Genomic DNA, 27,060 nt, shown 5'->3' on the forward strand with positions numbered 1-27,060 from the left:
CATGCCCCATTTGTTTTTATGAGATTCTGTCTTGATGAGGCTCTCTCAGTGGCCTAAAGAGGTTAGAAAATGAAAATCATTTCTATTTTTCTAGCTGCTTGTATCTTGTAGGGAGTGACAGCAGAAGACTGCAAGTTTGAAGAAGAAGAAGAATTTTTCTTACAAAAATTCAATTAAGTACTTTGGACTTTATGGATAGAAAATAAAACATTATTTAACATAATAATAAGTACTAATAGTTTCACACTGTAGCCATTTAAGGAAGAAAGAGTAGGGAGAAAGAAAATGAAGTAGACATATAAAAAAAGGAAGAAAATTTGAACCAAGAAAGCTTAATGAAAAAAAAAGAAAGAGAAAAGCAAAGAAGAGGTAGACAAACTGAGGGACCCAAAAATTGACCATGATGGGGAACAGAGGTGTTCTAAGATAAATGTTAACTGAGATAACAGCACTTTCTATAGTCTTTAACTGGGGTATGAAATTTTAAGTTATCATCTTATTACTGTTCCAAAAAGTATTATTTTAGTAACTTACTATTCATAGCTCTTTGGTCTTTATCATTAAATTTTCTGGAATTCCATAAGTGGATTTAATTTCTGAATAACAGAGGACCTGATAAGGGCAATTTCACACTCAGGGCTAAGCTAAGACTCTAAGGAAAGAAATTTGCCATCTTAAATATACAAGATTTTGTCTTCCTTACAGAAATTAGGCTAAGGAAATTAGCAAAGAGTAGATGGTATTTAATTTGCTATTGCTGGTCTCAGGATGCAGCTTACTACTTCCCAAACACTAAATTAAAAAACCATACTGAAAAAGGAAACCAATTAACTTAAATATTGGCAAAGAACTTGAAAAAGACATTTCTCCAGAAAAAAAAATATATATAAATGGCTGATAAGAACACTGGTAAGATATTCAACAGGGGTTGGGGTTGTGGCTCAACAGTAGAGCGCTCACCTAGCATGTGCCAAGCCCTGGGTTTGATCCTCAGCACCACATAAAAATAAATAAAATAAAGGTATTGTGTCCAACTACAACTAAAAAATAAATATTAAAAAATATTCAACAACATTAATTATTAGGGAACTAAATTCAAAATTAAGAGATACTATTTCATATCCACTAGGATGTTTAATAACAAAAACCACCCAGGAAAACAAGTATTGTAGAGGATGTAAAGAAATTAAAATCCCTGAGCAATGCTGATGGGAATGTAAAATGGTATAGGTACTATCATTGGTGTCCCAAAGGGATAACCACTATGGAAGAAAAAAGTATGGCAGCTCTTCAGAAATTCCCCTTCTTGATACATATCCCAAAGAGTTAAAAGATGAAGACCTGAAAGGTGTAGCTCAGTGGTAGAGCACTTGCCTAGCATGGGGGGAGGCCCTGGATTAGAGTCCCAGTGAAATACACATACACACACACACACACACACACACACACACACAAAGAATTGAAAGCCAGGACAGGAAGAGATATTTGTACACCCACATCCATAGCAGTGTTAATCACAAAAGCCCAAAGGTAAAAGCAACCTACGTGTCCACCTCATAGATAATGGATAAATAAAATGGAATATATACATACAATGGAATATTATTAAGCCTTAAAAAAAATTCTAACACTTGCCATAACATGGATAAATCTTAAGGACCTTATGCTACACGAAATAAGCCAATCTCAAAAAGACAAATTTTGAGTCCACTTAAATGAGATTATTTAGAGGAGTTAAATTCATAAGAATAGAAAGTGGTTGCCAGGAATTAGAAGAGGAGGAAATGGGGAATTACTACTTAATGACTAGTCTGTTTAGGGAAAAAAAAAAAATTCTGGAGATGGGTGGTGGTAATGATCACACAACAATGTGAATGTACTTAATGCCACTAAATTGTACCCTTAAATATGATCAAAATGGTAAATTTTATGTATATTTAACCACAATTTTCTTAAAAGACATGTCAAGTCTAAATTATGAATGGCAGTAAAACATATAACTTAACATGAAGTGCTTACTATTTTAAAACAAACTCTATTATTAAAATAGAAAACTGAGGCTGGGCATAGGTGGTACATGCCAGTAATCCCATCTACCTGGGAGGATGAGGTAGGAGGATTACAAATTCAAGTCCAGCTTGTGCAACATAGCATGAGACCCTGTTTCAAACAACAACAAAGTAGAAAACTATAACTCAGTTTTAGAAAAATCTAGGAAAAGTAACTGATATATCAATTCATTTTTTCTTGTGTTGGTTTTGCAATGATGGGGATGGAAACCAAGGCCTTTGCATGCTAGGAAAATGCTCTACCACTGAACTACCCCTAGCACCCCATTTCACTTTTTCTAGACTTACATATACATTCTGCATTACATTTCCCAGAATAACCATGACTGGTTTTTTTTTTGTTTTTTTTTTGTTGTTTGTTTTGTAGTTGTAGATGAACATGCCTTTATTTTATTTGTTTGTTGTTTTTTTAAATGCGATGCTAAGGATCAAATCCAGTACCTGACATGTGCTAGGCAAGCGCTCTGCCACTGAGCCACAGCTCCAGCTCCAAACCATGAGTTTTTTAAGATAAATTAACTTCAGTTAATAAAATATTTAATTTTACTTTAGGTAATTTAATTATGTCAATTTGAAGATCTATAATTATAAATTAACTTCAATGTAGAGGAAGAATATGAGAAACACCTAGTGTGTAAAAATAACTAATAATATATAACATTTGATTTTAAAATTAAATTTATTTTGTAGTGCTAAGGATCAAACCTAGGATCTGTCTTATGAATACTAGGGCAAGTGCCACATCTCCAGCTCCCAAATAACATTTTTTAAATGTTAAAATATAAAACTATTTTTGATATAAAAATAATATGGGTTTATTGGGGCTGGGGTTCTAGCTCAGTGGTAGAACGCTTGCCTAGCATGCGTGAGGCACTGGGTTTGTTCCTCAGCAACACATAAAAATAAATAAAAGGTATCATGGCCATCTACAACTAAAAATATTTTAGAAAAATATTCAATATGGGTTTACTTTAAGCAAACTAAAAAAGTCAAGGTGAAAGTATAAAGTAAAAATAAGTATTCCCATTAATATTAATAATTTATTTTACATTCTTTGAAAACTTTGTTCTATTTTTGCACATGCATATATTTGTATTCTAATTTAACTTAAATATTGTTAAGTGACGTAGGTACTGATGCTTATGAAAAATACAAAAGAGACATTACATGATCCTGTCTATCCCACCTTCTGTACTAACATTTATTCTTTTTTGAATAAAAAAGGATTTCTTACTTGGGGCAGGCAGCCCACCACTGGATCGCTTATATTTGCTCTCCTTTAAAATGGATGTGATTTTATATAAATGACGGAAACCAGTTTTACATTCAGAGGCAAAAATAAACTCAATTTCATCTTCGTGAGTTTGGGGAAAAACATGAAAGATGTCGTGGATCTGTAAAATGAATAGCTTAATTTACTATACACATTAATGAAAATACTACATAAATAATTCAATTAAGCTAGAGAAGGAAGAATTATTGGTAAACGTAATTAGAAAATATAAAGAACTGTCAGTGCTAGGGATATGGTATAGTTATAATAACAGGTTTTGCCTGAGCCTTTCATATTTACTTTTCTTTAGATAAAAGAGTTCATCCATCAAGAAATACATGCTTCCAAACGGAAAAAGAAAAAGAAAAAAGATATGACCAAGATCCTTTGGTTCATAAGTGCGATGATTGGGTATTCACGCTTTTATGTGAGATATGCCTCCCTCTAAACTTTATTACGACATAGGCACATTACCCATATGACATGAACTTTGAGGGGAAAAAAAATATGACCCAAAACTTCTTTCTATAATCTTTGAAACATGGTACAGTGTTTGTTTAATGATACATATCTTAACACAAAATGATGAGGGACAACATTTTTTACTTACGTTTTTCAAAGAGAAATATTCTATCAGGGAAGGAAAACAGATGTTTGTCTGTTTAGGTGAAATGCATTAAGCCTATATTCAGTTAGGAAGTAAAGTGGCTATATTTATTTTGTGTCTTATTTAAGTTTTAATGCTAAAATGAAAAATGCAAACAATTAAAACCTGGTATATTTTGGTATAGTTTACCAACTTAACAGAGAGAGACTTTTGTAGATTAAATTCTTAAAGTCCTCTCAGAAGCAAGAAGGGCTGAAGATTAAGCTGTATATTTTGATACCTAATGTATCCAGGAACAAATCCACACTGAGATGTCATTGCAATGGCATTTTTTTTTTATCTACACATTCTTCCATTCTAAAACCATCATTCCAACTGAAATATTCAAACTAAGAAAATAACATTCATAGTTCCTCTGAGCTTAAAAAAATGCATTTTGATAGTTTGCTATAAAACTTCATTTGCTTTAGCATTCTAAGGAAATATTTAGCCAAGTACAGGGAAAAAATGCATATACGTTTATCCAGATGTCTGTTGTTTCTTCATAGATAATGAGTGGTGTCACAGAATCAGGCACTGACTCGATGAGTCTCTGTCTCTCCATAGCATCATCTTCTACTGGGATAAATAATTCAGGCGAGATCAATACTATCTGTAGACGAGTTTGCGAACGATCTAGTAGGATGGACCAAGCACTATTTAAACAAATAAAGAAAAGCACCAGAAATAAAGAAGCTCTCAGAAAATGAATAATCCCTTATTCTCTTTCATGGCACCTATTGATTATTTCTATACTTACATTGAAAGAACTGCTTTATTACATCATAAATTATTAAATTATTACTTATAAATAGCTAATTAAAAATACTCCATAGTTATTTTCAAAAGTTAAGTATGAGGGCTAAGCATATATATGGCTTAGAGGTAGAACATTTGCCTAGCATGCATGAGGCCCTGGGTTCAATCCCCAGCACAAGAAAAAAAAAAAAGTTTGAATAGAGTTTTAAAAGTGGTTTTCTTTCAATTTCCAAAATCATTATTGGCCTTTGAAACTGTTTTTGCCCTTTAGTGCCTACAAATGCCAGTCTCATAAAAATCCTGTTGTCTACATAAGACATAAGAACTGTACGGAATTATTCTCATAAGGCTCTATAAATATTTCTGCCAAAATTATACGATTAAAAAATACTTATTTGGGCTGGGGTTGTGGCTCAGCGGTAGAGCACTCGCCTAGCACATGCGATGCCCTGGGTTCGACCCTCAGCACCATATAAAATAGGTGGATAGAGGTATTGTGTCCAACTACAACTAAAAACTAAAAATTAAAAAAAATATTTATTTATGTGTGAGCCTTGAAGTCAGACAATTCAACCAAAAATAACACTGTAAACCATTAATAGCTAAGTAAGAGAATTAAAATGCAATACACTTATGCTTCTTGGATTATAAATCTGCCAGTTCCCTTAGTTCAGGAAAAATTCCTTGTGCAGAAATAACTATACTGCAAATTTACATGTGAAGGCAGCTCCCATTTCTAAAACTCTGGATCCTAAATTAGTTGTAAAGAGGTGACAATTTAACATACGCACTATTTTCCCTCAGGAGTCCATCCAGCTCTGGCAATATATTCAACTCCTTCAAAGAGAATCTCAAAAGGTTGAATTAGTTCTTTATCTATGACATCTGTAATCTATTAAAAAAGAAAAAAGGAATGTCATTATAGAAGGTTTAGAAAAATAATTAAGCTCACTAGTCTACTTAAATCATCATCTGTAACACCAGACTTCTTTTTGAGATGTAGGTATTTAAAACAGAACAAAGAATGCAGGAAAAAACAGCAATAAGTGGTGAGTTACTTTTACTGGTGCTTTTTATGCCTAAGAAAGTTCTAAACACAAGAATTAGCACAATCTAAAATCTTTTCCTTTAAATTTATACTAGAAGAAAGAACTCTTGATAATAAATTATATAATCAAGTTTTAATTCTAGAATCTAAGAAAAATAATAATCCTCAGATCCCTATATTTTAGTTTAAAATATATTTGTGTAATATATGTTTGAAATGCCCTGTACAAGCAATGTTTTTTTTTTCCATTAAAGGTCTAGCAAACAAAATTTAAAAAATAAATACATGCTCTAAAACGGGCAAAAGATCTGAATAGATAGTCCTCCAAAGAAGATATATAAGTGGCTAAGAAACATAGGAAAAAATGTTCAACTTCATTAGCCATAAAGGAAATGTAAAGCAAAATCAACATGAGCTATCACTTCAAACCCACCAGGATGGCTATTATAGATAAGATGGATAATAACAAGTGTTGATGATGATGTGGAGAAATTGGAAACCTCATACAATGCTAGTGGGAAAATAAATAGCGCATGCGGCTACTTTAGAAATCAGTTTAGCACTTTCAAAAAAGATTAAACAGAGTTAACATATGACTTAACAGTTTTACTCCAAAGGATATACCCTAGAGAAATGAAAACATAAATCCACACAAAAGCTTATATATGCATATTCAGGCAATTTTATTCTTAACAGCAAATAAGTATAAACAACACAAATATCCATGAACTGATGAATGGATAAATAAAATGAGGTGTTTCATACAATGAAACATTACTTAGCAATAAAAGAAATGAAGTATTCAAGCTGGGGATGCAGTTCAGTGGTAGAGTGGTGCCATGCACGAGACCTTAGATTTAAACCCCAGTATCACCAAAAAAAGGAGAAATAAGTACTAGAACATGGTGCATCTTGAAAACATTAATTTAAAAGCAGCCAGACAATGTATTATATGATTTTATTTATATGAAATTCCAGAATAGAACATAATCTAGAGCGATAGAAAGCCGATCAGTGGTTATTTAGGGTTAGTGATATGGGGAGGTTGGGTGAATGATGGCTAAGAGGTGTTGGGTTTCTTTTTGAAGTGACGACAATGTTCTAAAATTGACTGGTTGCCCAACTCTATGAATGTACTAAAAGCCAATGAATTTTAAATTTTAAATGAGTGAATCGTATTGTATGTGAATTGTATCTCAGAAAAGTTATGTAAAAAACGTCTAGCAGAGAGGACTGCTTTTTAACTTGTGAGCATGCAGTTCATAAATCTGACTGACCACATAGAAACTAGCAGTACAAGAGAAATGTAGGATATTTAACCCTCCATAGATATTTACCCAACACAGAAGGTAAATCACTAGTTTTTTTTTCTTTTTAAAAACTGTTTTTAGTTGTACATAATAGTAAAATCCCTATTGACATAGACAAACATGGAATATATTCTAATTCAGACCCCAGTACCTCTCCTTCCCCTTCCCTTTTCCCATCCCAATTCCTTCCCTCTACTGATCTTTCTGCCATTTACCCATAGTTATTTTTTTTTAATTAATTTCTTGTACACAATGGTGAGATTCACTGTGGTATACTTATATATGTACATTGGAAAGTTATGTCAGATTCATTCCACTGTCTTTCCTTTTCCTATACACCTAAAATATTTTCTTGATCTCAAGAATATCAAAGACTATTATAGCAGGGTTTTAAAAATATATTTTAATTGCATGAATCATTTGCTGCCCTGTTCTTTCCTTCATGTTCCATTCAGAGAACTAGGCTCTTTGTATTAGGCACTTTTCAGGGTAGAGAACTACATACATAGTATAAAGTCAATAATGAGTTGCTCTTCTGCAAATGTGGAAGTCCTTTGAAAAGATAATGTAAGGGAATTCTAGTACAGACCGGCCTGATGAACATACAATGCAAATGCCCTCAACAGAATATAAGAAAACTGAATCCAATATCACATTCAAAAGATCATTTACCACGACTAAGTGAGATTTAACCCTGGGATGCAAAGATGGTTTGAAATATAATAATCAATTAATGTGACACACCATATTAAGAGAATGAACAAAAAAGAGCACATGATCATCTCAACAGCCTAGAAAGATATTTAATAAAATTCAACACCCTTTCATGAAGAAAACAAATTAGATATGGAAATAATTTATATCCATATAATAAAGTTCATGTATGAAATAAAATTTTATTCTAATTTGTTATATATGACACCAGAATGCATTACAATTCATATTACACATAAAGAGCACAATTTTCATGGTTGTCTACAAAGTATATTCACACCATTCATGTCTTCATACATGTACTTAGGGTAATGATGTCCCCCCTCTCATTCTACCATCTTTTTTACTTCCTTGCCCCCTCCCTTCCCCTCCCTCCCCTTTGCCATATCTAAAATTTGTCTAATCTTCCCATGCTCCCCCTCCCAACCCCACTATGAATCAGAAAACATGGAACACTTCAAGAATTTGCGTGTTATCCTTGCACAGGGGCCATGCTAATCTTCTCTGTATTGTTCCCATTTTACTATATGTGCTGCCAAAGCAAGCACTAAATCACTAATTTTAACATTCAAGAATTAATAAAGGCAAAGAAGAAAAACTATTGGAAAGGAGTGGCAAACATGGATATCCCTATATTCATATCTTGGGAATCAGCAGTAAGTTTGGAAGTAGAAAATTTTTGGTCAACCTAAAAATCATGATCCATAGATATCTTGGCAAGTCCAAATCCAAAAAATAAAAAATAAAAAAAAAAGTTATCAAAGGCCCTTACTAGATTGATTAGATTAGTTAGAGGGCACAGAAGTCAACTCAACATTTAATACTTACCCTTCCTTCAGCATCAACCATTATTTCCGACATCTTAAAAGTGACTTTTGGATTTGCTGTGCCTTTAGAAAGAGACATAAGTGAGTAGTAATGTATATCTAAAATTACTTGCACTAATTGAGCTAGATCAATCCTCTTTATACTTTGGTAATACTGAAGCTGGTAATACTGAAGATAGCCACAGCTTTTTTTTTTTTTTTTTTTTTTTTTTTTGTGGTGCTGGGGATTGAACCCAGGGCCTTGTGTATGAGACAAGCACTCTACCAACTGAGCTATATTCCCAGCCCAAGAGTCAGAGCTTTATTACACAGGAATCTCAGGAGGAAATGAATGAATACAAAGGCCATCTTAAATTCAAACTTTTAAATATGGATATTTAAAAAAAAGAGGCTAAAAAACCCTGAAGGATCAGTATGAAATAAAAGGAAATTCTGTACCATTTTAAAAAATGAAAGCTGTGAACAGTAAAATAGACAAAAAATTACTAATTTATTAAGAACAGAATTACTAAAAAAACTTTTTGGCAGAAGATACTTACTTTCTTTTTTTTTTGAAGGTATTGGGGATTGAACCTAGGGCTTTGTACATTCTAGACAAGTGATCACTGAGCTACATCCCCTACATCCCCGCTTTTTTATTTTTTGACACAGGGTTTCACTATATTGCCCATGTTGGCCTCAAACTCGCAATTCTCCTGTCTTAGCCTCCCAAGTAACTGGGATTACAGATACGTGCCACCACGTTCAACCACCTCCTTATTTGTTTCTTGAAGTAAACAGTGTTGTAGACATCTCCACTTTGAAAATAATTTTTTTAAACATTTATTTTTTAGATGTAAATGGACACAACACAATGCCTTTATTTTTATGTGGTGCTGAGGATTGAACCTGGGTCCCGCCCGTGCTAGGTGAGCGCTCTACCGCTGAGCCACAATCCCAGCCCTGAAAATAATTTTTAAAATCTATTTTAGTGACAACACACTATCCTTATTAAGGTTGTAAATAACCAATGCTGACTACACCTTAGAATGACTACAGGAGGAAATCTTATTTGGAAGGGGGAAATGAATGAATACAAAGGCCAATGGAACACAATACCTGTTTTAGGATAACGAAATGAATCTGCTCTCCTTGTTTCCAACAAAGGGGATGTAACATGAATAATTTCCACTTCTGATTCATCATTTTCTTCATATAGAATTCTAAGAATTTTACCGCCATTAGGAGCTTAAAAGGAATTTAGATATTGTAAATTTAGAAGAATTACTCCAGAAAATAATCATAACTAACTATTCCCTCTAGTATTAGATTTCTTTTTTTTTTTTAAAGAGAGAGTGAGAGAGGAGAGAGAGAATTTTTAATATTTATTTTTTAGTTCTCGGCGGACACAACATCTTTGTTGGTATGTGGTGCTGAGGATCGAACCCGGGCTGCACGCATGCCAGGCAAGCGCGCTACCGCTTGAGCCAAATCCCCAGCCCAGATTTCTTTTTTTTTAAAATATTTATTTTTTAGGTGTAGATGGACACAACACAATGTCTTTATTTTTTATGTGGTGCTGAGGATTAAACCTGGGTCCCACCTGTGCTAGGTGAATGCTCTACCGCTGAGCCACAATCCCAGCCTCACTAGTATTAGATTTCTGATAATGAAAAATAATTTGTGTACAAAATATGCTATTTATTTATTTATTTATTTATTTAGTGGTGTGGGGGATTGAACTCAGGGCCTCACACATGCTAGGCAAGTGCTCTGCCACTTAGCCACACCCTCAGCCCACAATGCCTTTTACATATAAAAATATAACTTGTCTTTGTAATAGCAAAGGGAGTTACTGCTTACTCCTATTACTTTTTACCAGTTCTTTTGGGGAAAAAAACTGAAGATGATACATACATATTTTTTAAACAGGGGAAAACATTATTTTTTAAAATTTTCTTTATTTTTTTTTAGTTGTAGATGGACACAATACCTTTATTTTATTTATTTATTTTTATGTGGTGCTGAGGATTGAATCCAGTGTCTCCCACATACTAGGCAATGTCTCTATCACTGAGCTACAACTCCAGCCCCAGGGGAAGACATTTTTGAAGGGCTGTGTCTTTGCATACTTTAAAATGCATTCTTTGTTAAAAAGGGAATTATTTAATTTATAATATTTCCTACAAAGTGTTATTTAAATAGAATCCAGTTATTTTGAATCATTTACTTATATAAAAATCTGATCTAATAAAATATAATTATGGCAAAATATTTTATACCTTAAAATTAAATATAAATATTTTAAAATGAATATTTGTCCCTTGGATGTGTGGGCCATAAAAGGTATTAATGGATAATAACCAACGTTTTAAAAACCAACACAGGAAAGGATAACAGTATCAGAATGCACTGCATATAAGGATAAATATTGCTTCATAAAATTTGTTTTATCTATAAAGTATATGTAAAATTATTAGATCATGATTATAACCAAATTTCTAACTGGATCATGGTCAAAAAGTTGTAAGCTATTACTTTAGAGAGTTGTTTTGCAGGCAATGAAATACTTGCACAGTCATCCACTGGTTTGGTTATCTGTTCATGCAAACTCTTGTCAATCACGCTTTTCAGTTGGCCTTGAACTTGTAAAAACCCTGGCTCAGCCCCCTGAGTTGCTGGGATTATAGATGTATGCCACTGTGCGTGGCTCTAATCATACACAGAAACTCATTAAGGAGTGGTCTTTTAAATTTTGCTATAATATTGCCAAAATTACCAAAAACAGCTTGTAGGTGAAAAATTTGGCAAAGAAAATCAAGAACTTGAGGTACTAAACTATAATACTGTTGTTTTCAGTAGAATTCATTATGGTGAGACATAGAGTCTATGTATTTATTCTACATAACCAGTATCTAATCATTATTACTTTAGTATCTATTATCTGATATTCAGAATCTGTATACTTAACCAATTGACAGGTGAATCTTTTAATATTCAATTGACCTATAATACATTATTTTGAACTTCCTTACTTGTTTCAGCTTCTGGACACCACCAATAGCCAGAATATCTATCAAATTCTTCTTGAAGAACAAAGGTAGCAACTCCAGCTGATCTGGGATCCTCTTCCATGTTAGCTAACTCTAGACAAACATAAAAAACAAAATCACAAAAAGCTATTTTTTCATAGTACAAAGAAAACAATATAATTCGGTTTATTTTGAAAGGTAGCTGAATGGAGTGATGAACTCTAGAACCAAATGGATTGATTCAAGTTTGAGCTCCAAGGTTTACCTATTGTCTAACATTAGGCAAATGGATCTCATTCCACTGCAGTATTCCATTTGCAAATGGGACTTTATTATGTTGTTATGAGGCTTAGATTAATTAACTTACATAAAATGCTAAGAATAAAGCCTGGACCATAGTACATGCTCCATAAGAGTTATTAATTTTCCACCAGGCACAGTGGTGCATGCCTGTAATCACAATGAATGGGGAGGTTGAGACAGGAGTATCAAAAGTTTGAGGTTAGTCTAGGCAGCTTAGTAAGACCTCATTTCAAAATAAAAAATAAAGAAGGATGGGATATGATGTGGTGTAGAGCACCCCTGGGTTCAATCCCCAGTACTTAAAGGAAAAAAAAATTACTTTTCCATTTACTCAGAATGATGAAAAAAAGAAACTCTTCTATACAAAGAAACACATCTTTATAGACTTAGAACATTAGTGAGGCCCTAGGTTTGATCTCCAGTGAGAGACAGGCAGGCAGGCAGGCAGGCAGACAGACAGACAGACAGACACACACGCACACACACCAGTTTACTAGACTAGACTAGTTTTTTTCTTTTTTTTCTTTTTTTTTTTGGTGCTGGGGATAAAACCTAGGGCCTTGTGCATGCAAGGCAAGCACTCTACCAACTGAGCCCCTTAGAATAGATCTTACAGATCACATAATTCAATCATTCCTCCCATTCAACCAGACCAGCTCAGCTTTTTCCGTTTACACTTAGGTTATTAACAAATAGTATGAAGGGAACTCTTGTTTTAAAAAAATCCTGTTGGGCCTGGGGATATAGATCAATCGTAGTACTTAGCATGTACTAGGCCCTTGGTTCAATACTTAGCACCAAAACCAACAAATAAATAAATTCACAAAATCATAATTATATTAGATTTTATGTGATACAGAAATGTTTATATACTTCATGACTGGTCTCTTTCTGAGATTCATCAATGTTGTCACATGTCACATACAGAATGAATCTGTAATTCATTCCTCTTTACTGCTAAACTGTATTCCATTTAAACTATCCCCACCTCACCCCATTCAATAGTGGGGATTGAACGTATGAGTGCTGTACCACTGAACTATATCCTATTTCTTTTTTATTCTGAGACAATGTCTTGCTAAGTTGCCCAGGTTGATCTCAAACTTTCAATCCTCTTGCTTCAGTCTCCCGGGTAGCAAGGATTACTGGTATGCACCATCATGTCTTGCTATACCATAGCAAGATTAATAATAGATTTAAAATCCATTCATCTGTTAATGTATGTTTGGGTTGCTTTTAGTTTTTGGCTATTATTAATAAAAATGCCACAGACATTCTTTTTTTTTAATATTCACTTTTTAGTTGTAGTTGGACAGAATACCTTTATTTCACTTATTTATTTTTATGTGGTGCTGAGGATTGAACCCAGGGTCTCGCACATGTGAGGTGAGCACTCTACCGCTGAGCCACAACCCCAGTCCCCCATAGACACTCTTTATAGAATATTTTTAAACATTTGTTTTAATTTCTCTTGAACAAGTAAATACCTAGGAGTGGAGTGACTGGGTACAAAGGAAAATATATGTTTAACTTGATCAGAAACTGATAGTTCTACAATGTTTGGTGTAGTCTAGGTGTGTAGTAATATCTCATTATGATTTTAATTTTCTAAACAAGTCCCCCCCCTTTTTTTTTTTGAGATACGGTCTCACTATGGGGTTGGCCAGGCTGGTCTCAAATTCCTGAGCTCAAGAGATCCTCCCAGGGGCTGGGGTCGTAGCTCAATGGTAGAGCACTTGCCTAGCATGTATCCTCAGAACCACATAAAAATAAATAAGTAAAATAAAGTTTTTTTTAAAAAAGAGATCTCCCATTTCAGTCTCTAGAGTGCTGGGACTATAGACATGTACCACTATGCCCAGCTTAGGCAAGTTTTGACTTATTTTTGCTTATCTGTATTTTCTAGATTTTCTCATATCAATGAGCAGTAGAAACCAATATTCCCTTATCTAAAAAATTTGAGTCTAGAAGCATTTGGTGTTCACAATGTGGAGGATTTTCCATATGTTGTACACCTACATGTATTATGTAACATCTCCAGTAGGGTAAGCAAATGAGCGGTAATCCAACACCCTAATATTCCTGCAGCAAACATGAATAGGCACACTAAGTAGGATTAAGATTATAAATATCCGCAGGGCAGTTCAGGTCAGGTTTTGCGATGAAGTGAGTTTTAGCCCTTAGCTAATGAAAATTAAACTGAATTTTCAGAGCTTTTTCAATTTTGGAATTAATAATAGAGCAAAGACCAGTGCTTACTTTCCTTCAATCTTTCAACTATCCCAAAATTATACCACAACCTGATTTTATATTTTGTCCTCTTTTAGATATGAGGATGGTTATTACTCATTGGTACCTCCCTATTACTTATTACAGAGACCTCAATTGTCGAGTTACGTAAGAACTGAATAAATGGTATCATCTTGTCCTCCCAATAAGAAGCTAGTTTTTATTTACTTTTCAATTCTTCTATCATATTAGGCAAAGAATAAACATGCACACGCTGACTGATTAAACTTACTTTCTGAAGTGAACTTTCACTTAGACCCTATTGCAAATAAGGAGACTGGATTGATGATGCTCCTTCCCCCTTTCTCTTTCTATCTAAACACTTGTGTCCACAGCACTTAGCACTTTACACACAGGCACAGCTCTAAACAATTCACAAATATTAACTCATTAAAGCATTATAACAATCCCATGTTGATTAGTAATTAAGATTTTTACAGATAGAGAAATTGAGAGGTTAAATAACTTCACAAGGTCACAGAATTAACAGATGGTAGATCTAGGACTCAAACTCAGGTAATCTGGTTCTCCATTATTCTATATTCTCTATCTATATTCTTAATAATACATTAGTACTAAATTGTGGTTTTTTTGTTTTTGGTACTGAGGATTGAACTCAGGGGCATTCAACCACTGAGCCACATCCCCAGCCCTATTTTGTATTTTATTTAGAAACAGGGTCTCCCTGAGTTTCTTAGTGCCTCACTTTTGCTGAAGCTGGCTTTGAACTCATGATTCTTCAGCCTCAGCCTCCCGAGCCTCCACAATAAGTAGTGCTAAAATTAATAAACACACCATATACTATATGTGCAGTAAAAAGATGAATAAAAAGACAAATGTAACACTCTGCAGGATTTCAATACTTTCTAATTTAAATTCTGTCAATCATCAATTCTGGTAAACAGCAATTTTGTAGAAGGAAAAACTAAAAAATGCCCTAATTTTGACTGTTATGTTAGAATTTTGTAGTCCCAACCTCAATAACAATAACTGTTACATAGTGAATACTCAATGTTAAAAGCATGAAAAAATGGCTAGGATTCTCAACACACATTTACAAGCCAGTCACCCTAATCTTTCTGCTACCAGTGGTAGCTGTTCTGATTTCCTGACTTCATAGGGAGAACCATTAAATACTAAAACCTGCACTTAAGAGTCTCCCTAGGGCAGGGGATGTGGCTCAGGCGGTAGCGCTCTTGCCTGACATGTGTGCGGCCCGGGTTCGATCCTCAGCACCACATACAAACAAAGATGTTGTGTCCGCCGAAAAAAAAAACCTAAAAAATAAAAAGTTTCCCTATTCCACTCCCCCTTCTGTCTTTTGATCTTGTATTATGTCATGTAACTTCAGTAATTTCAATAGTCAAGCTTTGGTGTCCCTGTTATAATCTTGTTTTTCTCAAGTATGACTTCCACAAAGTATCTAGAACAATTTATTTATAAAATGACTAAAACCCATACCACCCAACAGCTGAAGACCTCCACATCATGATAAAGTTCTTATCGAGATATAATCTTCCTTGTCCTGGTTCTTTTGACTGTCCTTATACTTTTGGACACCATACTGCTAACTTCTCACACAGACCACAACATCATTTGCATCTACCTTTCTTATACTGTTCCCTTTTCTGGGATGTACTGGCTAATATAAGACAGTATTTGGTATCAATTTAGGTGTCATCTTTTCTGGGACGTCTTCCCTGATGACTCTTTCTCATTGGTCCTCTATAACACCTTGTGTTTGACTCTTACTTTGCTTAATTGTCATCTGTTTATGTAGCTTCTTTGAAGAACAGGCCTATATCTTATTCAATTTCATATGCTTAGTACAGATGTACTGAAAAGAATTAGTTCAAGGATCTTCTTCAGACACCAAAATCTATGAATGTTCAAGTCTCTTCATAAAATAGCATAGTATTTGCATTTAACCTATTGTACATTCTCATGAATGTTTTAAAAAATCTCGAGATTACTTTCAATACAAGAAAAAAATAGTCTATACATATTCAATACAAACACAACCATTGTAGGCCTAACTGCATAGTACATGAATGAGACATGAGATGATCAATGATCAAATAAATACTGGAAAGAGAAAGAGAATCTATGCAATGGTGGGAGGCCATAGCAAGGTGTTCCTATACATCATTTGTGGGGATTTGGTATAGTGCTTGAAATACAAAAATTTCAAGTTTTGCTTTGAACTCTCTGGAATTCTTCTCCTAAAATTTTTCTGCTTTTTGTATCTGTGGTGCTTGGGATTGAACCTAGGGCCTCACATGTGGCAGGGAAGTGCTCTATCACTGAGCCACATCCCTAGCCTCTTCCTAAATGTTTTGATCTGCAGTTAGATGAGAAACCTATAGATAGAGAACTGGTTATACCTGCCACATTATTTGGCACATCAGAAATTAAGTAAATTTTGGTTTCTTGATTGAATGTTAAGAGGTTTTTAAAAATATTTTTTTAGATGCTGATGAACCTTTATTTTATTCATTTATTTATATGCAATGCTGAGAATCGAACCCAGTACCTCACACATGCTAGGTAAGCGCTCTACCACTGAGCCACAACCCCAGCCCTAGAAGAAATTTCTTGACTATTAATTTAGCATTCTATTAATATAAATGGCTCAGGTTTTAAGTTTCAAAAATACTTATTATCCTCATGATAAAAAAGTATCTGCTGGGACTGGGGCTGTAGCTCAGTGGCAGAATACTTGCCTTGCACGTGTGAGGCACTAGGTTCCATCCTCAGCCCCACATAAAAATAAATAAGGGGCTGAGGTGTAGCTTATCAGTAGAGTGCTTTCCTAATACATGTGAGGCATTGGGTTCAATCCTCAGCACCACAAATAAATACTAAAAAAATAAATAAAATAAAGACATGCTGACCATCTACAACTATAAAAAAATTTTTTTAAAAGTGTTTGCTGTTAACTACTGCAGGCTAAAACAATTTAGCTCAAATTCAACCCTGAGCCAGGTGCAGTGGTACACACCTGTAATCTGAGTGATTTGAGAGGCTGAGATAGGAAGATTGCAAGTTTGAAGTCAGCCTCAGCAATTTAGCAAGAACCTGACTCATAATAAAAAAATAAAAGGACTGGGAGTTTTGGCTCAGTAGTAAAGCACCCCTCCCAAATACCAAAAATAAAAATAAAAGGAATGCAGTTCAGTGATAGAGTTCCCCTGGGTTCAATCACTAGTGGGTGGGAGTAGGGGGGTGTTGGTGAACAAATCAACCTTGATTAGCAAGGTTTCCTGATCTACTACGACACACAGTGACATCATCTTCAAAATTTTTATAGGAGTTACTATTTATTTTACTTATCTGTTTTTTTTCAGTATACTTCATAACTGTATCATTCTGTTTTCCTACCTATAATATAATCTCTGTCAAATAATGTAATTAATTGTAACTAATAATTGATGATGAGGGGATGATTAAGAAAGATGGCCAGTAAATCAACTTTGTGAACATCAGAGTAAGCAAAAGTTGAACAAATTAGTTTTCAGAGTCACCACCCTTTATTATAGAGCTTAAACTTTATTTCATATATTCAAAGGAAAAGCAATATACTATTTTCCATCTTTTATTTGTAGGAAATCTTTTCTTCTTCTTTTTTTTTTTTTTTGGTACTAGGGATTGAACTCAGGGGCACTCGACCACTGAATCCCATCCCCAGCCCTATTTCATATTTTATTTCTAGACAGGGTCTCACTGAGTTGCTTAGCACCTTGCCATTGCTGAGACTGGCTCTGAACTTTCGATCCTCCTGTCTCAGTCTCCCAAGCCACTGAGATTATAGGCATGCACCACTGCACCCACCTGTATGAAATCTTTAGAGGAAAACATCCATATCTTTTCTGTGCTGATTGATGCTTAAAATTACTATAGTCACTTCACTACAACTTAAAAACATTTCCATAATATACAAGTTCTATAAAATTCTGATTTTGCAATTACGACAATAATAACTAAGCAGACTTTCCAAAACAGAAAGATTAATTTTAGATTATTTCTGACAGTGTGTAACTAGATTTTGTTTTTTTCCCCAAAACAAGGCTAATATTTGAGATAAAATCTCACTATGTTGCCCAGACTTGTCTCTAACTCCTGGGTTCTAGGAGTTCCTCTTGCCTCAGATTTCTAAGTGCTAGGATTACAGGCATGCTACCATTGTGCCTGGAAAAATTTTAGTTTAATGAAAACAGTTTGGGGAAAATTTTCACAGTTTTATCATGCTAAAGGAAAATCATGCCAGAGGTGCTATTGTAGTGCTGCTCTAAAATGAACTAAAATGGTGGGCACAGCGTCATATGGCTACTTGGGAGGTTAAGGCAGGAAGATTGAAAGTTCCAGATCAGTACAGGCAACTTAGCAAGACTCTGTCTCAAAATAAAACATAAAAAAGGCAGGGGGTATACCTCAGTGGCAAAGTAAGCCGGTTCAAAAGGACAAGGGAAAAAAAAAAGAGACAGAGAAAATGAATTAAAACAAGGCAGCATTATATAAGTATTATAGAATACTTACCCTCTGTATTTTTTTAAAAGCATGAATGTAACATATAAAGATCACCCCACTTGCTTCAATTTCAAAATGAAAACAAAAGCAAATTAAACTTTAAAAATACTTTTCAGGAAAGATTTGAAGAATCATGCCTTACCATTGTGAACATAGGTGAGCCTCCTTTCTTCTCTAGTTACAATGTTAGATATCCAAATATCATTGCTATGTATAAAAGCAATCCAGTCTGGATCAGCTGGGCATAATTTTGGATCCATCCGTATGTTGGGACAACTAGTTTCCACTAAATTGGGCCGTAAAGGTTGTTGCTAGACAGGTAAATAACATTTTAAGGTAGGTATCAGGTTGATATACACATATCTGTCTGTAGTACCCTTTCTATAAAATGAAAAATATTTTTAGGAAAAATTTCAACTATGGGAGTTGTTCCCCAGGGAAAAAAAAAATCTTTCAATTTCTTTAACTTATAAAGGACTCATTTTTTTTTTTATACTATGAATGAAAAAGCTAAGGGTAACAGGGAAGGTACTATATAGAAGATATAACAGCACATCATAAATTCTGTTGCTCCAACTTGTTTACTGGAGAAATTATTCTTTGTTAAATATTATTACTAAATGCTTATTTATTGAACATTTTATTAAACACTTTAAATTAATTTTAGCAATAAAAACTTTGCTCATAAAAATCTAATGAAAGCCAGCTAGGATCATCATAATTCTATCAAAAGAATAGCTCATACAGTTCATAAAGAATTTCTTAGAATAAAGCCACATAAAATCAAAATGAAAACATCTTTCAATATCTCCCTCAGTGCTTTCACAGAAAATAGGAATTGATGCCTTTTACTATTTTCCTATATAGTGAGAAGTTTGAGCATTTAAAAAATTGTATCAGTGTTACTAAAAACTTAATAGTCTTAAAATTGGGAATTAGTACTATATTTCTTGTTTTCATTGCAACTAAATTTCTTGCTGGATAAACTAAATTTTTTGGTTTATTTGTTTTTTTTTTTTTTTTTAAAGAGAGAGTGAGAGAGGAGAGAGAGTGAGAGAGAGAGAATTTTTAATATTTATTTTTTTTAGTTCTCAGCGGACACAACATCTTTGTTGGTATGTGGTGCTGAGGATCGAACCCGGGCCGCACGCATGCCAGACGAGCGCGCTACCGCTTGAGCCACATCCCCAGCCCAGTTTATTTGTTAATTACCTTTCTGATTTGGGCATTTACCTTTAGGACCCCAAATCAGATTTAACAAGCAGTAACTACAACTTACGGTAAATCCTTGTGGCCCTCCATCTTTTACATGATAAATTCCACTACCAGCTTGAAACAGAAATGTTCCACTTCCTTGGTGATAATCATAAGAAGCAATTCCAACTGTTCCAATGCGTTTTCTTTCTCTTAATAGTTCTTCTTCTCGAGAATACATTCCATAGTCCAGTGTTGCCTAACAAAAGGAAAGTCACCTATTCCAGTCTTCTGAAAACTTGCCTTTGCTTTTTTTTTTTTTTTTTTTTTTGTGGTGGTGGTGACTGAACCCAGGGCCTTGTGCATGCTTAAGCAAGCATTCTACCAGCTGAGCTATATCCCTAGCCCCTTGCCTTTGCTTTTAACACTGAAATCCTGGCATCTCCAATATTACTAACTCCACATTTTGTGTGACCCAAAATTTGCTGAAATTTCAAGCAGATTAATTTCAGGAAGTCTGCTGAAAGATTTCCTACTAGTAAAGGGTCATTAGTTGATTACTGTATAAAGAAAAAGAATGAAGCCCCATTATTTTGGAATTAATGACTCTCTGCAACATAACTGTAATTTAGTTAACTTAGAGTTAAGACAGACATTTAAGTCAAGTGGTTTGAATACAGGCTTTGAGTCTTCACTAGAAGTCAGACTTTGGCAAGTAGCTTAATTTTGTCAAAAGTAATTTTCCTCAATTTCAATATAATAATAAATCATTGGTATCAGCTTTTGAAGATTCATTTAAATAAAAAAAATAAATATAAAGTGTTTAGCACAATGACTGGCACACAGTAAGTTCTCAAATGTCAGCTGTTATTAGTACCTTTCCATTACATATACTAGCACTCTTCTAACAAAACCCTAAATGAAGCTGGTCACATCACTAACTTAAAACCCACTGACTCTGGCTTAGCATGTGCAAGGCCCTGTGTGTAATTTTCAGCACCAAAAAAGAAACCCCCCTAAAACAAAAACTCAAGATATGATTTTTCTATTTCCTGCCCTTTGCCTCATTTTACTCCCTTTCTCAAGGGCTTTCTACTTATCCAATTTTTACTTTTACCCAAAACCTTAGCTCAATTCAACATGAGTTCAGAAGTTATCTTTTTTCTTTTCTTTCTTTTTTTTTTTTTTGGTACTTGAGATTGAATCCAGAGAGACTTAACCAATGAACCACATCCCTAGTCCTTTTCATTTTTTATTTTGAGATAGGGACTCACTAATTTGCTTAGGGCCTCACTAAATTGCTGAGACTGGTCTTGAATTGCAATCCTCCTGCTTCAGCCTCTTGAGATACTGGAATTACAGGCGTGGCCACTGCGCCCGGCATGTTATGCTTTCTTCAAAAATTTTATAGGCATTACTATCTTTTTTACTCATTTCGATATGCTACTACCTTTCAGTTTTTCAGTATAGTTCCTAACTAGAAGAAAACAAACAAAAAAACAAGCTTGAGAGCAAAATCTGTCATTTTGTTTTTCTACCTACAACATATCTATTATAATCTCTGTTAAAGAACATATGTAATTAATTATCAGCATGATGATGAGGGGTTTTATCAAGATAGAAATGTTGATATCTGTACAAATTTTAAAAAACAAAGAAGAAAACAAACCTAATAAGTGCTACCTTAAAAAATATCATATTCACATCACATAAGAGTTCTATACCTTTTATCAGTATGCTAAACAACAGAAACATATTAAAGGAACAGATATGATTTCTGCTATGAAGGAATAATACTTTTGAAAGGAGTCTATAAGGTTATTTTATATATATCATTCCAAAATTAAGCTTGCACACTGAAAATAAACATCATTCAATTACGGCAAATATAGGTATATACATGCAAACCTAAAACAATTTTGGATGAGGTTAAAAATGAGACAGCTTGGGGCTGGGGGCGTAGCTCAATGGTAAAGAATTTACTCAGCATAGTGTAGCCCTGCTTTTGATCTCCAGCACTACAAAAGAGAGAGAGTGAGAGAGAGAGAAACAACCTTAGAATTCCATTAAAATCCCACCTAGTTTTGTGGATTAACTATGAAATTATTTATTAATGTTCAGTTACATATGTAATAGTGCCCCCTTTGTAGTTTTGCTTTCTGTAATTCATTATCCATGGTCTGAAAATGTTCAATGGAAAATTTTAGAAATAAAAAATTCAGATTTCTTTTTTAAATGTTTTTAGTTGTAGATGGACATAATACCTTTACTTTATTTTTATGAGGTGCTGAGGATCAAAGCCAGTTCCTTCCACATGCAAGACAAGTACTATACCACTGAGCTATAACCCCAGCCCACAATTCATAGATTTTAAATTGCATGTCATTCTGGGTATTGTGATGCAATTTTGCAGGATCCTGTTTCTCCTGTGTCATACATGAATCATTTCCTTGCCTGGTGTATCCATGCTCTATATGCTACCCATCCAATACTCACTTAGCAGCTATCTAGTTGATTCTCTGATCAACTATCAGAGAATTGTAGAACTTTGTTCACATAATCTCTGATTTAGTTAACAATGGTCCCAAAGTGCAAAAATAGTGATGCAGGCAATTCAGATAGGCCAAAGAGAAGTAATAAAATGCTTCCTTTAAATGAAGAGATACAAGTTCTTGACTAAATACTGAAAGAAAGGACTGGGGATACAGCTCAGGGGTAGAGTGCTTGCCAAACATGTGCAAAGCCCTGGCCCAGTGTGACCAAAAAAAAAGCATAAGATAATGAGTGAGAAAGAGAAGAGATGCATATTACACACAGACACACACACACACACACACACACACACACACAATTTTTAGTTAGACACAATACCTTTATTTTATTTGTTTTTATGTGGTGCTAAGGATTGAACCCAGTGCCCCACACATGGAAGGCAAACACTCTAATAACTGAGCTACAAACCCAGCCCCACAAAAGCAATCCTAAAAAAAAAAAAAGATTAAGCAAAGAAAACCATATGTTGAGGTTGCTAAGACATATATTGTTATTAATTTTTTATTCTTTTTGGTTAATTTTTTTGTGTGTGTGGTCCTGGGGACTGAATCCCATAGCAACACACGTTACCAATGAGCTACATCTCAGAACTTTATTTTTTATTTTGAGACAAGTCTCCTAAGTCGCAGAAGCCGACCTCAAACTTGTGATTCTCTTGCCTCAGCCTCCTGAGTTGCTGGGATTACAAGTGTGTGCCATCACACCTGGCTCACTTTGCTTAATTTATTTTTATTTATTTATTTATTTATTTAATTTTATTTATTTATTTATTTATATTTTTATTTATTTATTTATTTATTTATTTATTTTTAGAGAGAGAGAGAGAATTTTTTTTAATATTTATTTTTTAGTTTTCAGTGGACACAACATCTTTGTATGTGGTGCTAAGGATTGAACCTGGGCCGAACGCATGCCAGGCGAGCGCGCTACCACTTGAGCCACATCCCCAGCCCCAACTTTGCTTAATTTATAAATTAAACTTTAGCATAGGGGCACTGGGCTTGTGGCTCAATAGTAAGGCATTTGCCTAGCACATGGTTTGATCCTCAGCACTACATAAAAATAAACAAATAACATAAAGGCATTGTGTCCAACTACAACTAAAATAAAATAGTTTAAAAGAAAAACCTTTAGCATAGGAATGTATGAATAAGAAAAATACAGTATATATAGGGTTCAGTACCATCTGTGTTTTCGGGCGTTCATTGGGGGTTTTCAAACACATTCCCCACCATTAGGGGGAAACTTGTTTGTGTTAGGCCGCAACAGGAAAAGTAGCAAAATCATTGAATGAATACTTTAATTTGGATCATTTTATTTGTTTAAATCTCTCTCTCTCTCTCTCTCTCTCTCTCTCTCTCTCTCTCTCTCTCTCTTTTTGGAATCAAGTATTGAACTCAACTGAGCCACATTCCCAGCCTAATTTTATATTTTATCAAAGATAGGGTTCTCACTGAGTTACTTAGCACCTCACCATTGCTGAGGCTAGCTTTGAACTCGTCATTCTCCTGTCTCAGCCCCCTGAACTGCTGGGATTACAGGTGTGCACCATAGCACCCAGCTTCTTAAACACCTCTTAAGACTGTTTCCAATGAAGGCAAGAGAAATTTTGACTATATGATTATATTTTAACTTTTCCACTCATATTGTCTACTAAGATTACCAAACTTGGGCTGAAGTCATGGCTCAGTGGTAGAATACTTGCCTGGCATGTGTGAGGCCTTGGAATCAATTCCCAGCACCACATATAAATAAATAAAAGATCCATTGACAACTAAAAAAAAAAATATTTAAAAAAAAATCCACCAAACTTGGTCCATAATTCTTTTCTCCCTCCCTCTCCTTCTCCCTCTCTCTTTTTGCAGTATTAGGAATTGAATCCAGAGCTGTGTGCATACAAGGCAAGTATTTTACCACTGAGCTATATCCCAGCACTTTTTATTTTAAGATAGTGTCTCCCTAAGTTGCCCACGATAACCTTGAATTTGTGATCTCCCTGCATCTGCCTCTTGAGTAGATGTGATTACAGGTAGGTGCTACTGCACCTGACTTGGTCCATTCTTGGTATGTTTTAACGCTTCATAATTAGAATACAAGAAATTTTAGAGCAGAGAAATTAACTTTCATAAAGAGAACTGTGTACTTTAACTTTGTGATCAAAAATCTGTTATTTGAAAGAATAAGATGGTCCAAAAAATCCTGAAAAAGACCAATGTGGGGAACAACATTGGCCTTACTGTATACTAAAAAGTTAAAACATGAAAAACAGAATGAATAATGTATAGAATAGAAAAGTCTAACACAGAACACTGAGTACAGAAATTAGTAAGAAAAAAATGGTAGAGAAAAAAGTGGCAGTTTTACAATAAGTGAATGCTGATCTAAATTTTAAATTTGTTGAAATTACTGTATAGCCATATGCAAAAAGATAAAATTGGAACTGCATCTTACATATTCCAAATGGATCAGCAACTCAAGTGGTAAAAATGAAACTGACTTCCACTTATAGCCAAGATGGAGTAATAGGGTACAGATATACCCTCTCATCTGAAACTGAGAATACAGACAAAATGTATGAAATAATGTTTTCAAGACACTAAACTTCATGGAAATGGAAAGAGACCCTCATTGTTATAAAAAACTATATAAAAGAGGTTGTGAGGGGAATTGGAAGAAAAAACAAGGAGAGAAATGAATTACAGTAGATGGGATAGAGAGAGAAGATGGGAGGGGAGGGGAGGGGGGATAGTAGAGGATAGGAAAGGTAGCAGAATACAACAGTTACTAATAGGGCATTATGTAAAAAGGTGAATGTGTAACTGATGTGATTCTGCAATCTGTATTTGGGGTAAAAATGGGAGTTCATAACTCACTTGAAACTAATGTCTGAAATATGATATGTCAAGAGCCTTGTAAGGTTTTGAACAACCAATAAAAAAAAAAAAAAAGACACTAAACTTCAGTCAACAAAGGACAGTGATCTCTGAGAAATGGGAACCAAATGAGGTGAGGCTTACAATTGTCCCAACTAACTGCCTTGAGAGTTTCTAGATGATGGTGGTGCAAGTAGAGGGAAGAAATTACAAATGAAATTAAAGAAGTTACAAATGAAATAAAAAAAAAATACTTTGACTTGAAAGCAATCAAAAACAAAACATCAAAACTTAAGGGATGCAGTGAAAGCAATACTCAGAGGGAAAATATAAAAGTGTACAATAAAAAAAGAGATCTCAATCCAAAACCTAATCTTTCACCTAAAGACGTTTCCAAAAAATAGAACAAACTAAGAAAGGAAGGAAATGATACAAATTAGACTGGAAGTAGTCAAAATTGAGGGGGGAGGAGAGGAACCCTTACCAAAACAAAAAGTTAATTCTCTGAAAAACTGACAAATTGGGGCTGGGGTTGTGGCTCAGTGGTAGAGCACTCGTCTAGCGAGGCCCTGGATTCGATCCTCAGCACCACATAAAAATAATTAATTAATTAAATTTAAGGAAAAAAAAGATTGACAAATTAACAAATTTAGCTGGACACAAGTATTTAGCCCACACACAAGTATGACCTCAAATAGCTAAACTCAGAAATAAAAGAGGGATTGTTACTAACAACCTTACAGGAATGGTAAAAAAGATTAGAAAGGAATATGAACTGTATGCCAAACACATGAACAACTGTATGCCAACAAATTAGATAACTTAGATGAAATACACAAATTCTTAGAAATATACTAACTGTTAAAGCTGACTCAAAGCCTGGCATGGTGGCATGTACCTGTAGTTCCAGTTACTCAGGAGGCTGAGGCAAGAGAATGCTTGAGCCTGTGAGTTGGAGACAAGCTAGGGCAACATGGCAAGTCCCTGTCTCCAAAACTAACTCAAGAAGAAACAGAAAATCTAAATAAACTTATAACAATCAAATAGATTAAGTAGTCAAAGAACTTCCCCAAGTGCAAGGGCTGGGAGACAGCCTAGTAGGCACAAGGTCTTGGGTTCAGATGCTCAGCACCAAACCTGCTCCCCCTCAACAAAAACAAAAAACCAAAAGAATCTCTCACAAAGAAAGCTTCTAAAAAATATTCAAAGAATTCAAACCAACCTTCTCAAATTTTTCCAAATAACAGAGAAGAAGAGGAAAATTTCCTAACTCATTCAATAAGATCAGTATGATCCTCAAACCAAAACCAAGGACATCATTAAAAAAAAAAAAAAAACCTAGGGGTTAGGGTTGTGGATCAGTGGTAAAGTGCTCACCTAGCACATGCGAGGCCCTGGGTTCAATCTTCAGCACCACATAAATAAATAAATAAATAAATGAGCAAAATAAAGGCATAAATAGATAAATAAATATATTGTTCCAACTACAACTAAAATATAAATATTAAATAAATAAAATAAACCTATAGACCAATATCCCTTTTGAATAGATGCAAAAATACTCAGCAAAATACTGGTAAACTGAATATAGCAACATAAGGATTATAAACCATGACCAAGTGGAGTTTTTTGGTTTTGTTTTATTTGTTTTGAGATGAAGTCTG

The 27,060-nt window shown here is 34.4% G+C and overlaps 1 protein-coding gene and 2 non-coding genes across 13 annotated transcripts in view; 1 reads left to right on the forward strand and 2 right to left on the reverse strand.

The window, feature by feature from the left end:
* Dpp8 (dipeptidyl peptidase 8) overlaps positions 1-27,060 on the reverse strand; it is a 60,479-nt gene that overhangs the window by 20,975 nt on the left and 12,444 nt on the right. For all 11 annotated transcript variants that reach the window (XM_026384921.2, XM_026384919.2, XM_026384920.2 and 8 more), the window contains 8 exons: positions 20,056-20,229; positions 18,919-19,087; positions 11,661-11,771; positions 9,745-9,873; positions 8,648-8,709; positions 5,539-5,639; positions 4,467-4,644; positions 3,304-3,463 (listed from right to left, as the gene is read on the reverse strand). In XM_026384921.2, the coding sequence (XP_026240706.1) occupies positions 3,304-3,463; positions 4,467-4,644; positions 5,539-5,639; positions 8,648-8,709; positions 9,745-9,873; positions 11,661-11,771; positions 18,919-19,087; positions 20,056-20,229 (1,084 nt within the window). The remainder of the gene's footprint in view (positions 1-3,303; positions 3,464-4,466; positions 4,645-5,538; positions 5,640-8,647; positions 8,710-9,744; positions 9,874-11,660; positions 11,772-18,918; positions 19,088-20,055; positions 20,230-27,060) is intronic.
* Positions 3,725-3,826, forward strand: LOC113180100 (small nucleolar RNA U13). Its single transcript, XR_003300424.1, has one exon. It is a non-coding gene; the product is annotated as a small nucleolar RNA U13 (small nucleolar RNA).
* LOC113180103 (U6 spliceosomal RNA) lies at positions 8,261-8,367 on the reverse strand. The gene has a single exon (XR_003300427.1). It is a non-coding gene; the product is annotated as a U6 spliceosomal RNA (small nuclear RNA).

The sequence above is a fragment of the Urocitellus parryii genome, chromosome 6 (genome assembly GCF_045843805.1).
Source record: "Urocitellus parryii isolate mUroPar1 chromosome 6, mUroPar1.hap1, whole genome shotgun sequence".
In the NCBI taxonomy this organism is placed as follows: domain Eukaryota; kingdom Metazoa; phylum Chordata; class Mammalia; order Rodentia; family Sciuridae; genus Urocitellus; species Urocitellus parryii.